The sequence below is a fragment of the Heptranchias perlo genome, chromosome 29, assembly GCF_035084215.1.
Source record: "Heptranchias perlo isolate sHepPer1 chromosome 29, sHepPer1.hap1, whole genome shotgun sequence".
NCBI lineage: Eukaryota > Metazoa > Chordata > Chondrichthyes > Hexanchiformes > Hexanchidae > Heptranchias > Heptranchias perlo.
In genome coordinates, this window is record NC_090353.1 from 34,686,036 (window position 1) to 34,700,188 (window position 14,153).

The following is a 14,153-nucleotide window of genomic DNA, read 5'->3' on the forward strand; positions in this document are numbered from 1 at the left end:
TGGGCCTCCATTTTAACAGCTTATTTTTGTTTTTAACCCCTGGGGACCGGGATTCCTGGGCCTTCTACTTCACGCCACGTGAGAGGAGGCGAGAAGGCCCGAAACAGCAGGTAAGTGCCTTTATAGCACAGCTTGTGAGCCCGGAGGAGCAGGAGTGCTTCTCCCAGACCCAACGAGCCTACCTGCAGTGGCCTCCCCCCACCGACAATCTCCGATCTCCCCCCTCACGATCTCCAACCTCCCCTCACAATCTCCGACCCCCACCTTACGATCTCTGACTCCCGTCACGATCTCCGACCCCCTCATGATCTCCGACCCCCCCCCTCACAATCTCCGACCCCCTTGTTGACACCTGACCCTGACACCCACCAATGACTTGAGCCCCCCGATGACTGAGCCCCCTCCAGTGACCCCCGACCCCCCCGATGACTGACCACCCCCCCCCCGATGACCCCCGATGACTGACCCTCCCCGATGACTGACCGCCACCCCCCCCCCACCCCAGTGACCTCCGAATCAACCTCCGATGACCCTTCCCCCCATCTAACACTTACCTGTTCACGTCCCCATCCTTCTTCTTCTCCAGTCCGACTGTCAATCAGGCTGGCCTGTCGGGTGGGAAACCGTCAAAGAAAAAATGAAAGGCATCCTTACATCAAAACCGTAAGGATGTCCGGGAAACCTGTCCTTCTGGGTTTCCCGTCAGGAATTCCAACCCCCTGCCCCCTTTCCGGCTCCCCAATAAAATCATGCCCCAGGAGCGGGCACCCTGACTGATTCCTCACTTCCCAGCCCGGCAACCTAATTATAGCGTTCTTAGATGAGTCAGCACAAGACCAGGAATCAAACGTGGGACTTTTGGCCTGTATGGCCTGGATACACATTGATTTTACCAACCGAACCAAAGGAGGGGACTGAAGATTTTCTCGTCACTGTTTCTGCTTCCCAATGTCAGTCAACTCTTATTCTGTGTTGATCAAATGAAGGGTATCAGTGTTGGCGGGGTGGGGGTGAGGAGACACTTACTTGCCTTTTGCAGCCATTGCTGGCGTCCAACAGTCTCGGGTTAAGTAAAGAATGGAAAGATGAGTTAGGCATAGAAAGAAAGAAATAACTTGCGTTTATATAGCACCTTTCACGTCCTCAGGACGTCCAAAAGAACTGGGAAGTACTTTTGAAGTGTAGTCGCTGTTGCAATGTAGGAAACGCGGCAGCCAATTTGTGCACAGCAAGATCCCACAGACAGCAATGAGATAAATGATCAGATCATCTGGTTTAGTGGTGTTGGTTGAGGAGCAAATAATGGCCAGGACACCAGGGAGAACTCCCCTGTTCGTCTTTGAATGGTGTCATGGGATCTTTTACGTCCACTGGAGAGGGCAGACTGGGGGCATGGGTTTCCCAGACATCCTTACAATTTTGACGTTAAGGACGCGTCTTTTTTTTTTTTGACGGTTTCCCGCCTGACAGGCCGGCCTGATTGACAGGCTGGCCTTAGTTGGACGGGAGAAGTGGAAGGAAGAGGACGTAAACGGGTAAGCGTTAGATTTGGCGAGGTGGGTCTTTGGCGGCGGGGGGGGGGGGGGGGGCTCAGTCATCAGGGGTCACCGGGGGATCAGGGGTCACCGGGGGGATGTCAGTCATTGGGGGTCATCATGGGGGTCGGAGATCGTTGAGGCGGGGGGGGGGTCGGAGATCGTGGGGGAGATCCCTGCAGGTAGGCTTGTTAGGCCTGGGGGAAGCTGCTCCTCCGGTCCCACAAGCTGTGCTATAAAAGGCACTTGCCTGCTGTTTCAGGCCTCCTCGCCTCCCCTCACGTGGAGTGGAAATAGCAGGCCCGGGAATCCCAGCTCCCAGGGGTTAAAAATTAAAAACTTGTCAAAATGGAGGCCCCACAGCCTCCATGAAAGCTCTCACTGACCGACCCGCCTCCTAGGGGAAGATTGGTCACTCGCCCATCGTCCCACCTCCGTGAGAACTGGAAGTGGGCGGGTTGGAGGCAGGTTGGGGACGGGTTTTAGATTTTTAAAATTTTTACTGTCCCCCCCCCCCACTCCGTTCTCCCCATTTAAAATCACGGCCAGGACCTCGATTTAACGGCTCATCCGAAAAACGTCACCTCCAACAGTGCAGAACCGTCTCAATACTGCACTGAAGTGTCAGCCTAGATTATGTGCTCAGGTCTGCGGAGTGGAACGTGAACCCACGACCTTCTGACTCAGAGGTGAGAGTGCTACCTTGGGTAAAGATGCCTCTACTCTCAACAACAAGCCTTAATTCTAAGCTCAGGACGCGCACTCCCCACTTCAATAGTGTGACACCAATCATCCATGAGGCCTCAGTCAATGAGAGGTCCAACCTGCTCCAACTCACTGCGCAACTAGGTTTGGTTTAATGTTAGAGACTAATCACAGGAGCTGGTCGGAGACTGCTCAAACTCATTTCATGTACACCTGTGATCCCAACAGCATCGGCAGGATTCAAAACAAGATCCTGGAAAATGGAACACATTGTGCAACCCTAAGATGTAAACTCATTCATCTGTAATGTGTTGCAATGTAAAGTAGTTATTAGCATAAATTCCAACATCCAGCAACGATACGGAGTACTTCACACCAGTGCAACATTATGAAGCATGTCATAATTATGTCCAGACAGCGCTGTTAACTATTGCACATTAAACACCAGTTATCTCCGATACTCATGCATGTTAAAGGTTCAGTATTTCTTAGGGCTGTTATGAGAAGCACCACAAATTACCAAGGTCCCTTATTCCATCCCTTCTTGACTAGAGATGCATGAAGGCGAGGGAGAAAAATAGAACAAGAACGAGCAAGGAAAACAAAATGTGCTTACCTGAGGCAACTTGTGGCCATGTGTTTGTTCCGGTCATGGTGTAAGGGGTTGGCACATACAACAGCTCTTGAGACACACTCGTTGGGCTTTGATCCATAACCACTGTTGTACCTTTATGGGTGCTTGCAATTCTTTTGGGCTCAATCATGGGTAGATTATTGAGTTGATGGCTGGAAAGATCTGCAGTCATTGCTTCCGTAGCAGTGCTTTTCAAGAATTGTTTCCCCAAGAACTCCCAGTCAGTGTCTAGCTCATTATCAACCATAGGCTCCAACTCCAACTGAGGTAACTCATTGGATTCACCAATAACAACAATGTCTGATTCTATCTCTTTTGCCGGGGAACTCTTAGTAACGGCTTGGGTATTCAATCCAACAAGGTCAATGGAAGCAACAGGAGTTGCCGTACCAGATTTTTCCAATGAGGTTATGTTGAGGGCAATGGACGTTGGTTCTTCTGTTGTGTCTCTTTCTCTTTGAGATGTTGGGCCTTGTGTTTCAATGGTTTTTTCTTTTGGCTTTAGTCTGTCGCTTACAATTTCGGGTGCCCAGAAAGTTGGTCTTGCTTCATTTAGGTCATCAGGGTTGTGAGATGCTTTCTCCTTTGGTCCCTCAGATGCCATAGTTGGGTTCCTATCTCTGTTAAAGATCATTCCCATGGTTGAATCATGAACATGGTCGCCATTGTAGCCCAGTCCACTTCCTTCATATGCCGGGTTATCTGAAGAGCTTCTACCGTCGACCATGGGGAAATTGTTACCGACAGACTTTAAGGTATGTTCCTTTAGGTCAACGGGAAATGAAGAGTCATTTCCAGTTGGATCCTGCTGTTTCGAACCAGGCGCAGCTGTTGCGAGAGGTTGCTCCAGATGTTTCAGCGCAGTCGGCTGGGTTACAGCGGAGTTATGGGATGGCGGTCCTTCCACTTGCTTTGACAGCTCTGTGAAGTCAGTCCCAGATAGTAACGACCATTCTTTGAGTGACAGTTTCCCTGAAATAGGCGCTGCTGTGTTTGAACTTCCACCACCGCCTTGTGCAGTGGACTCTTCCACTGTCTGTAGATCTGAATTTTCCAACACAGAGATTCCTGCAGAATCCATGCTTTCCTTTGTGGATAGCTGTACATCACCGGCTGGTTTGAAATTCAAAAAGAAGAAAATGGTGATTTAATTGCTGCGGTCTGCAGGAATAATTGTTCACGACACTGGAACATAGGCCCTGATTTTAAAATGGGGGGAGAACGGGTACATGTACCCAAATCCTGAAGTGGGCAACACACTCATGGAGTCCGGGGATCTTAACAGCCACTCAGTTGAATCAAATCACATCAGGACAACTAGGGAGGGGCAATAAATGCCGGCCTTGCCAGGGACGCCCGCATCCCGAGAATGAATCTTTTTATAAAACGCTCAGGTGGAGAATGGCTAGTTGGGTGAGATCCCAGTTACAAACTGTACCCATGAAACTATATCCCCAGCAAGAGGCAGAACTTGAAGGAGAGGAAGGGAAAAAAACAAACACAAAAAAAAAACTCCCCTGACATGCGATGAAGCAATGAACAGGTTTTCTTAAAATAGAAAATGACTTTGCAATGCTTCCTTAAGTTTGTAACTTCACACAAAAGTCATCCTCACATGAAGATGAGATTAGTGCGAAACAAGGGGGAAAAAAATAAACAACAGCTCCAAGGACACATAGAATTCACTGGGAATCACCACAGAATCGGAAAATAAAATTTCACTAACTCGACGGGACACAAGAGCTATTGTCAGAGTTCCAAATTTAAAATTGGAACTTGCGAGTGTTTCATCTGTGATTCCAAGATCAGTTCGGATGAAATACGTTCATTGGCCCATTTGAAGTCATTCTTCCAGGACACCTCGCTTCCAATTAAGGCATCTAGCTGCTTCTTAAATGAGTCAAGTCTCCCGATACCAACCACCATTGCTAGCGGCCCACTCCAGCTGTTGATTTATCCTCTGTTGAAATGTGTCCTGGCATCTGTCCTAAACTTGCCTTTCACAGCTCTGTGCCTCTCGCCCGCTACCCTTTGTGTATCTGAAAGTATTTCTTTGTCCCATTAGATATCTAACGTGCTTCTAAGTTTCGCACAGATGTGTGTTTTCAAGGCTGAAGAGTCTCAACTTAATGAGTCATTCCTCATCGCCAATACTTCTTACCTCAGTCTTATTACTGAACACTGCTGTTGTCACTGAATTAAGGATTGTGATGAAGCATTGAACTCCTGGCTGCACTTATTTTGGGGCATGAGATGGCGGAGATGGAAATAGTACAGATTACCTCATCAAATTCTATCCACAATTCTGGAGAGCGAGACAGAAAGAGAGACTGAGAGACAAGGAGAGAGACACTGAGAGAGAGAGGGAGAGAGAGACACACGCAGTGGAGCTCGTTCACTGGAGGCTGAAAAGTATTACATAGAATTACGTTGAATTTACTGCACAGAAACAGGCCATTTGGTCCAACTGGTCCATGCCTCTGTTTGTGCTCCACACGAGGCTCCTCCCACCCCTCTTCATCTCACCCTATCAACATATCCTTCTATTCCTTTCTCTCTCATGCGTTTATCTAGCTTCCCCTTAAAGGCATCTATGCCATTCGCCTCAACTACTCCTTGTGGTAGCGAGTTCCACATTCTCACCATTCTTTGGGTGAAGAAGTTTCTCCTGAATTCCCTATTGGATTTATTGGTGACTATTTATATTTATGGCCCCTAGTTCTGGTCTCCCCCACAAGTGGAAACATCTTCTCTACATCTACCCCATCAAACCCTTTCATAATCTTAAAGACTTCTATCATGTCACCCCTCAGCCTTCTCTTTTCTAGAGAAAAGAGCCCCAGTCCTTCCTCTGATAGTTATAACCTCTCAGTTCTTGTAAATCCTTTTTGCGCCTCTTCTTCACTCCTTGAGATCTTCGCTCACACTGAGCTCTTCAGTGTATAAATCCTTTCCCAGCTACTTCACTCTGTCATCGTCTGGGTTAATATGCACTGCGCGTCTCAAAACATTACTGCATTCAACAGGGTATAGATAACAATAATAACCTGTTTTTCCCAGAAGGAATGGACAGAATCTAAAAGAATCACGAGTCTGCTCCCTAGTGCCAAAGGGTTGAATTTTGATGGAAGACTGGAGAAATAAAGGGGTAGAAATTGTTGGGCCCATTTTACGCTCATAAAGCCGGCGCAACGAGGCCCAATTTTGGGGACCAACTTCCTACACCCCAAGGATGTCTCAAAAACGTTTGACCTGAAATGTTTGTCGAGCTATTTTTCAGGGGTTCCTGGCAGCCCCCTAACCAGGCGTTAAGTCCCTTCAAATATGTAAACGAGGGACCTATTGCCTCTTTTAGGTCCATTCGTTGAAATTGGGCAGTGATGAGTAGGACAGGTGTCAGAACTTCCCCCAACTCAGGATTCTTCAGCAGCCAACTATATGTAAGGTTTTTTGTAATGCTCATTTTTGCAAAAACGTTCCTGTGGAGCCGGAGGAGCAGGAGTGTTCGCCCGACTCCACAGTCGTTGCAATCGCCCCATTTCCCCATTGCCCACTCCAACACCTCCCCCCACCTCTCCCCCCCCCCCCCACCAATCCCGGGACTTACCTTCGGGCCACTGCCAGTGAGGCAAGCGGCTCGACATTCATGCTCCTCAAACACCCGAGCTGCCCACGGAGGCGCAGCGGGAGCCGGCAGCTCCAGCATAAAATGTTAATGAGGCCTGAGGCCCATTTTCAGGCTTACCTTGGGCCCGAAAACGGGCCCAGACGAATTTCAAGCCCAGGTCTCTTCCGACCTGAAGGAAGGTGCATGAGTGGGACTGTTGGATCTGTATAAGATATTACAATGATATAGGAAAAATGAATCTAGATGCTACTTCAAGTTAAACCATTAAAGAGGATCAAAGGGTCTTGAATTCAAACTAGTAAAAGGCAAATTTAGGACTGACATCAGGAAGTTCTTCAAACTAAGAGTGATTAACACATGGAATAGTCTAGGTAGGATAGTCGAGGTAAAAACCTTGAAGTCATTTAAGGCGGTTGGATGCGGTAATCGGAATTGTAGGATCTTTCTGGATGAGCTGAATAGTCTTCCTCATCCAAATCTATCTTTGATCAACTGAATTTACCATTTCGACATTCTCCGTCATAAAATTCTGAACATACACAGTGCATCTCTGCTTTTATAAGGACCTAAGTTATACTGTGCTGTGCCATGGTTACGTCCACCTCACTCAACTTACCCCTCTGACTGTTTCTCCAGGGGGACCTCTTGTTCACTCCTCTGCCGCAAATATGCAATCCTACACACTCTTCCTCCTCCCTGCATCCTCACTGTGTTGACATCGCTACTCGAATCCATTCTTTCCCAGGACGTCCCAACATTATTTCCTATCAGGTTTTCCTCCCTCCTGAAATGTAAAGTCTTTTAAACCCAATTGTGGCAGCAGCTAACCACTACCTCTTGTATTATCCCATCTTCTCTCCTACTGCTAGTCAACCTCAATAGTGGTGTTGTGTACTGTGAGCCTTGGGTCTTCACTTAGGCTCCTCTTTGCCTAGGAAGAGTCCCCAAGACCTGTACAAAGAACACTTGGGTATCAGGCACTGAGCTACAAAAAGAGTTAATTGTCTTGACGACTTTCTTTGTTCCTATTAAGTACCTCACATACCCCATTAAATTTCCACTGTATAATATTTCAAAACTGTTTAATTTGCTTGTGTAGATCAAATGGAACAAACTGATATATAATATTTTATACTTGGTTTGATACTGCTGATAAATATTAAAATTAACATAAAACATTATGGTTATTGTGCATGAAAGTCAAGTCTTCCTGAAGTCTTCCCTTCTTCCAGTTTAATTTTCATCGCCATGCATCATTCCCCAGCCAAGAGAGCTGACAAATTGCCTGCTTGAAGGTTTTTAACAATGTCATTCAGGCATCAGCCGTGCCTCTGAGTCATGAAGGTTGTGGGTTCAATCCCCACTCCAGAGACCTGAGCACATAATCCAGGCCGACACTCCCTGTGCCAGTACTGAGGGAGCTCTGCCCTGTCACAGGTGCCGTCTTTTGGATGATACATGAAACCGAGGCCCCGTCCGCCCTCTCGGGATGATGTAAAAAAAATCTCATGGCACTGTTTGAAGAAGAGCAGGAGAGTTCTCCCTGGTGTCCTGGCTAATATTTGTCCCACAACCAACATCACTAAAAACAGATGATCTGGTCATTATCACATTGCTGTTTGTGGGATCTTGCTGTGCGCAAATTGGCTGTCGTGTTTCCTACATTACAACAGTTCACTTCAAAAGTACTTCATTGGCTGTAAAGTGCTTTAGGACGTCCTGAGGTCGTGAAAGGCGCTATATAAATGCAAGTTATTTCATTCTTTCTTTCACCTCTCCATAGCTGGAAGGTGTGACGCCACCTTCTTGAGAAGTTATCATGTTACCTACTCAAATGCAAAGCAGCATCTCCATAGAAAGACTGAGTGACCCTACACATTGACGGGAACCATCCGGGTTCGCACTGGTATCAGACACCTTTCCCACGTCCAGCGCACGTCGGAAAATCGCGGGTACGCTGCCATCTCGGAAGATAGGCCCCGCGTCACATCAACGCAAAGCTAAAACTGCGTCACCTCGATGCAGAATGAGCATGCGAGCTGGTGTATTAAAAAACTTCAAAGTATTGCTGCAAATAAAACTTCTGTCATTTATATTCCTGTTTGCCTCTGGGTATCAGAATCCGGCTTTGATTAAACATTATACTGCCAGATAGATTAGCTGCTCCAATTAGCAAACTCTTTGATCTGTTGGCTGCACAGGCTCGCTCAAAAACGTTCAAACTGGAGCTCGCGGTGGTTGAAATGATCCCCAACCCCTCGTTCTCACAGGCACAGAACGGAACAAACAGCTGATTGCAACGTAGAAGGGGGCAGCAGGGGGGGGGAAGAGAGGTCAAATCAACGTGCGATTATACACACCAAACCCCAACCCCCCACCCCGCCTCTCCCGGAGCAGTGGCGAGTACGGAATCTTGGACTGTGGCCTCGCAGAGTTGGCTTTTGACGTCGGCCCCGGCAGAGAACGCCAATTCAGCCCTCCCGAGGAGGAAGAGCAGGTCATGGGAAGATTTAATCGAGGTGTTCAAAATCAAGAGGGGTTTCGATAGAGAAAATAAGGAGAAGGGTCGGTAACCAGAGGACACAGATTTAAAGTAATTGGCAAAAGAACCAGAGGCGACATGAGGAAAAAAATTTTTACGCAGCGAGTTGTTATGATCTGGAATGCGCTGCCTGAAAGGGCGGTGGAAGCAGATTCAATAGTAACTTTCAAAAGGGAATTGGATAAATACTTGAAGGGGAAAAATTTGCAGGGCTACGGGGAAAGAGCAAGGGTGTAGTATCAATTGGATAGCTCCTTCAAAGACCCGGCACAGGCACGATGGGCCGAATGGCCTCCTTCTGTGCTGTATCATTCTATGATTCCATGAGGGAGCAAAGTTTCCCGATCTTCGCTAAATGGTCTATCGATTAGGATAGGGTGGAAAATCGCAAGTGGTGCTCAAGAGCATCTCCTGGTGAGCTGGGTCAGGCAAGTAGTTCCTTCTGCTCTAGGTTCAGAGGAGAGAACTGAGAGGTTATACCTACCAGGAAAGATTGAACAGGCTGGGGGGTCTTTTCTCTTGAAAAGAGAAGGCTGAGGGGTGAGCTGATAGAAGTCTTTAAGATTACGAAGGGTCGACGTAGAGAAGATGTTCCCACTTGTGAGGAAGACCAATACTGGGGGCTATAAATATAAAATAGTGACTAATAAATCCAAATAGGGAATTCAGGAGAAAATTCTTTATGCAGAGAGTGGTGAGAATGTGGAGCTCGCTACCACAAGGAGCAGTTGAGGTGAATAGCATCGATGCATTTAAGGGGAAGCTAGATAAACACATGAGGGAGAAAGCAATATGCTGACAGGGGAGGAAGGAGACTCGTGTGGAGCATAAACACCAGCACAGACCAGTTGGGCCGAATGGCCTGTTTCTGTGCTGTACATTCTATGTAATTCTATGTAAAAAGAAGGGGATTATGATAAACAGAGTGAAGACAATGTATAGAATTAATTTTGGGGCAAAGACTCTAAATGTGGCCCTCCTTTCCACTCTATTTAAGCCGAGCGAGGATTGGCGGATGATGCAGAAGTTTGTGCTGCAGATTCGCATCCACGGTCACTCGCAGGTTGGAATCCCAATCACGGCATAAGGCGGAGGGAGCACTTCCCTACTGGGTGGGATGGAAAAAAATTCAAAGGAAGAGTCATCTTGGGTTGTCCTTGAGAATCTCCCAGAGGGACGTCTGCAGAGTGACATTCGGGAGTAGGCTATAGATGATGCTGCACAGAGGCTATTGGAAACATACCTCACCAAGATTGCCATGTTTGCACCTTTCAGATAGGTGTTGTGCTCACTGGGCCAAGTGTATCCAGGTTAAGAGTTGCCAACTCTGCTTGGACGTATTCCTGGAGGTTTCATCGCACGACCTCCTGCCTCCAACCGCCTCGCCCCCACTCTCCAGCCATTGGTCGCCCAACGCGTCCATCTTTACAGCGCACTGACTTCCCACGGCCAATTGAAAAGCGGACAGGCTCTTAATTACCCGATTGGATGATGCCTGACCGTCAGTCAAACAGCCTCTTTAACCCGTCTCCCAGTATTTTTATAACTAATAAATGTTCAAATAAAATGAAAAAACCCTATGGTTTTTCTCTCCTGCAGTGTCCTGGAGATTAATCTTTAATTCCTAACCCAGGTGCGAACTGCTTCAATCTCCACAGGATTTTTTGGGCGTTTTTTTCAGTTATGGCTTTACATTATAGGATGAAAGCATTCTACATTTTTTAAAGTTAATAGATGATCTGCAGTAGGTGAACTTTTAGCAAGATCCATCTCTGTACACAAAACACAGCTGCACTAAATTCTAGAATCTTCCAGGTGTACAGGATCATTCAGATAATCCAATATTTCTGTTGGCTTGTGTGATGTCATAGTGCACTATATTTAACTAATGCACATCCTAGAGATCTATTGCCTTTGATCATCTTTATTGCTGCAGTAATCAGGGTGAAGGATATCTTTGGGTGAGGATTGCAACGCTTTTCCCCGATGGGAAGCAGTGTTGGCAACAAGTCCCTCCAGACATGAATAGGACGGATTACGTAATGGATAAAGGCCCTCGCACACACTAGGCCTTGTATTCCCTTGAATATAGAAGATTAAGGGGTGATCTAATTGAGGTGTTTAAAGGAGTTGATGGGGTAGGTAGAGAGAAACTATTACCCCTGATGGGGGGAGTCCAGAACAAGGGGGCATGACCTTAAAATTAGGGCCAGGCCGTTCAGGGGTGATGTCAGGAAGCACTTCTTCACACAAAGGGGAGTGGGAATCTGGAACTCTCTCCCCCTGAAAAAGCTGTTGAGGCTGGGGGTCAATTGAAAATGTCAAAACTGAGATTGATAGATTTTTGTTAGACAAGGGTATTAAGGGGAACGGAACCAAGGCGGGTAAATGGAATTAAGATGCACATCAGCCATGATCTAATTGAATGGCGGAACAGGCTCGAGGGGCTGAATGGCCTCCTCCTGTTCCTATGAATCTATGTTCCTACCCCCCCCCCACCCAACTCAGAAGCGTGGCATAACCTCAACCTAAGAGGTGGCCCACTGCACCAGTGTGACTTTCCTATTTCCTACACCAGTCCCCCTTGTGGCCCTGAGTTAAAGAAAGACTTGCATTTATAAACTCCTTTCATGACTTCAGGACGTTCCAAAGCACTTTACAGCCAACTAAGTACTTTTTGAAGTTTAGTCACTGTTGTAATGTAGGAAACGCAGCAGCCAATTTGCGCACAACAGGGTCCCACAAACAGCAATGCGATAATGACCAGATCATCTGTTTTAGTGATGTTGGCTGAGGGAACTCTGCCACCTAGAAGGACAAGGGCAGCAGGTGCATGAGAACACCATCACCTCCAAGTTCCCCTCCAAGCCACACACCATCCTGCCTTGGTCATAGATCGGCCGTTCCTTCGTCGTCGCTGGGTCAAAATTCTGGAACTCCCTACCTAACAGCACTGTGGGAGAACCTTCACCACACGGACTGCAGCGGTTCAAGAAGAAGGCCCACCACCACCTTCTCAAGGGGCAACTGGGACTGGGCAATAAATGCCAGCCTTGCCAGCGATGCCCATATTCTGAGAATGAATCAAAAACAAAACCTACACTGAGCAATGCCTTTACTCACTAGACCTTCCAAGTTCATACCACATAGGAGGGTGTAGAGCGATCAGAGAGAAGAGTCCTCGGTCCCAGTGTCATCTGGTTTTAAATCATGGTCCTTGAGATGAAATGGCAGCAGTCTAACTAACCATACCCATCCTTAGTCTCTTACATTTTATATAACCGTGCTGATGTTCTTTTCTTCCTCTAGTTGCTATGAAACGACGGAAGTGAAAAACGATACAAGACTAAGGTCTTACCTCTATAACAGTAGGCATCAAACTTTGAGCCAGGGTCGAGGAAGCCCGTCCTGTTTGGGAACTGGTAAATCGTCCTCACGCCTGGCATTTCTCCACCGCAATTCCTTCTGGGAATGTTGATGGGATACCGTACACTCCCATCGGCAAGCCAGCCAGCGTCGCATTGGTCGAAGCCTTTACTCCAGGCCATATACAGCTGGCCAGTGGTGGCTAATTCTGCTCCCTGTGTCTGGCATTGATGCATGGCCTCAGTCAGGTTCAATTTCGGAGTGGCAGTCTCATGAAATACGGTGCCTGTGAACAAATGAAGCCAGGTTTCAGTCACTGTACCAACTTTTACTTAACATAATAGAAGGATAATGCCCTTAACACAGCTCAGGAGCCACTCGCTTCATCTGACTGATTTGGTGCTCCAGGTGCCTCTCAGTCTTCACTCTTGGCCTGGTCTGGCCCGTTGTCCCTTGACGGAGCTAGGATTTAATGTTGTTCTCTCTCGTTTTCTTACACTTCAGCAAAAGGACGCTAGGGCATGCTCGGCAGCGTTATTAAAACAAACAAAACTTCTTGCAGTAGTGCTCTCAGTCCTGTAGGGAAATTCCATTTGACGCGATTGGGATCACTTCATTGTGCGGAGAATCACAGGCACGGCCCCATGTTCCATTGCCATGTAGTTCAAACGTTCCTGAATTTGGCCACCAAAGCAAGCCAATAGTTGGGGTTGTGGCCTTGGTTAAAATGTTAGTGATTTACCCTAGTATAGAGGATGACCATTGGATAGTAGTGATATACAGAATCGATTGGACAAGTCAATAAGTAGCAAACCCCCAGTGATGCCACAGGCTGTCCAGCCAATCGAATGACCCAAGTTACTAATTTTGTGGGACCGTTGAACTTTGTAGAATCTCCTCTATGGCACCAAGACATTATTGGGGAAACGCAAAGAACCTGCTCTCCCAGCTCCAAACTCACCAGGTAGGATCACAAGTCGGAGAATTGGGGCTACAGGATTAGGAATGTGGGACCACTGAATTAGCTTTTATGTCACATGACAATAGAAATTTAGTTTGCCTTTTGCAAATCCCTTATTTCTATTTTTTTGTGGTGGGTGGGGACCTTTTTTTGGAAAGAGGAAAGACTTTTTCTCCATGATGGTACACCCAACATCAAAAGCAATAGACCTCATGGCCAATCCTCATGGGGACTCAATGGTCCACCCATGAAAAGTTCAAGGATCCCCATATCATAACCTGACAATATCTAAACACAAAAAACACTCCCACTGTAGCACACTAGTCAAACAGTTAGTTATTTAGTCACAGCTCAAGTTTGTAGTGGAAAGGAAGACTTGCATTTCTATAGCGTATTTCACAACCTCAGGATGTCCCAAAGTCCTTTACAGCCAATTAAGTACTTTTGAAGTGTAGTCACTGTTTTAATGTGGGAAACGCGGCAACCAATTTGTGCACAGCAAGATCCCACAAACAGCAATGTGATCATGAACAGATAATCTGTTTTAGGTGTTGGTTGAGGGATAAATATTGGCCCAGGTCACCGAGAAAACTCCCCTGCTCTTCTTCAAAACAGTGCCGTGGGATCTTTTACATCCACCTGAGAGGGCAGCCAGGGCCTCGGTTTAACGTCTCGGAAAAAGGTTAGGGCAGCACTCCCTCAGTACTGGCATGGGAGTGTCAGCCTAGGTTTTGTAATTGAGTCTCTGGAGTGGCACTCAAATCCTCAGACTTCTGACTCAG

The 14,153-nt window shown here is 47.1% G+C and overlaps 1 protein-coding gene across 1 annotated transcript in view; it reads right to left on the minus strand.

Moving 5' to 3' along the window:
* ncanb (neurocan b) overlaps positions 1-14,153 on the minus strand; it is a 95,419-nt gene that overhangs the window by 55,737 nt on the left and 25,529 nt on the right. Inside the window, exons 6-7 of the mRNA XM_067968634.1 lie at positions 12,403-12,696; positions 2,857-3,987 (exon numbers count right to left, since the gene is read on the minus strand). Coding sequence (XP_067824735.1) covers positions 2,857-3,987; positions 12,403-12,696 — 1,425 coding nt within the window. The remainder of the gene's footprint in view (positions 1-2,856; positions 3,988-12,402; positions 12,697-14,153) is intronic.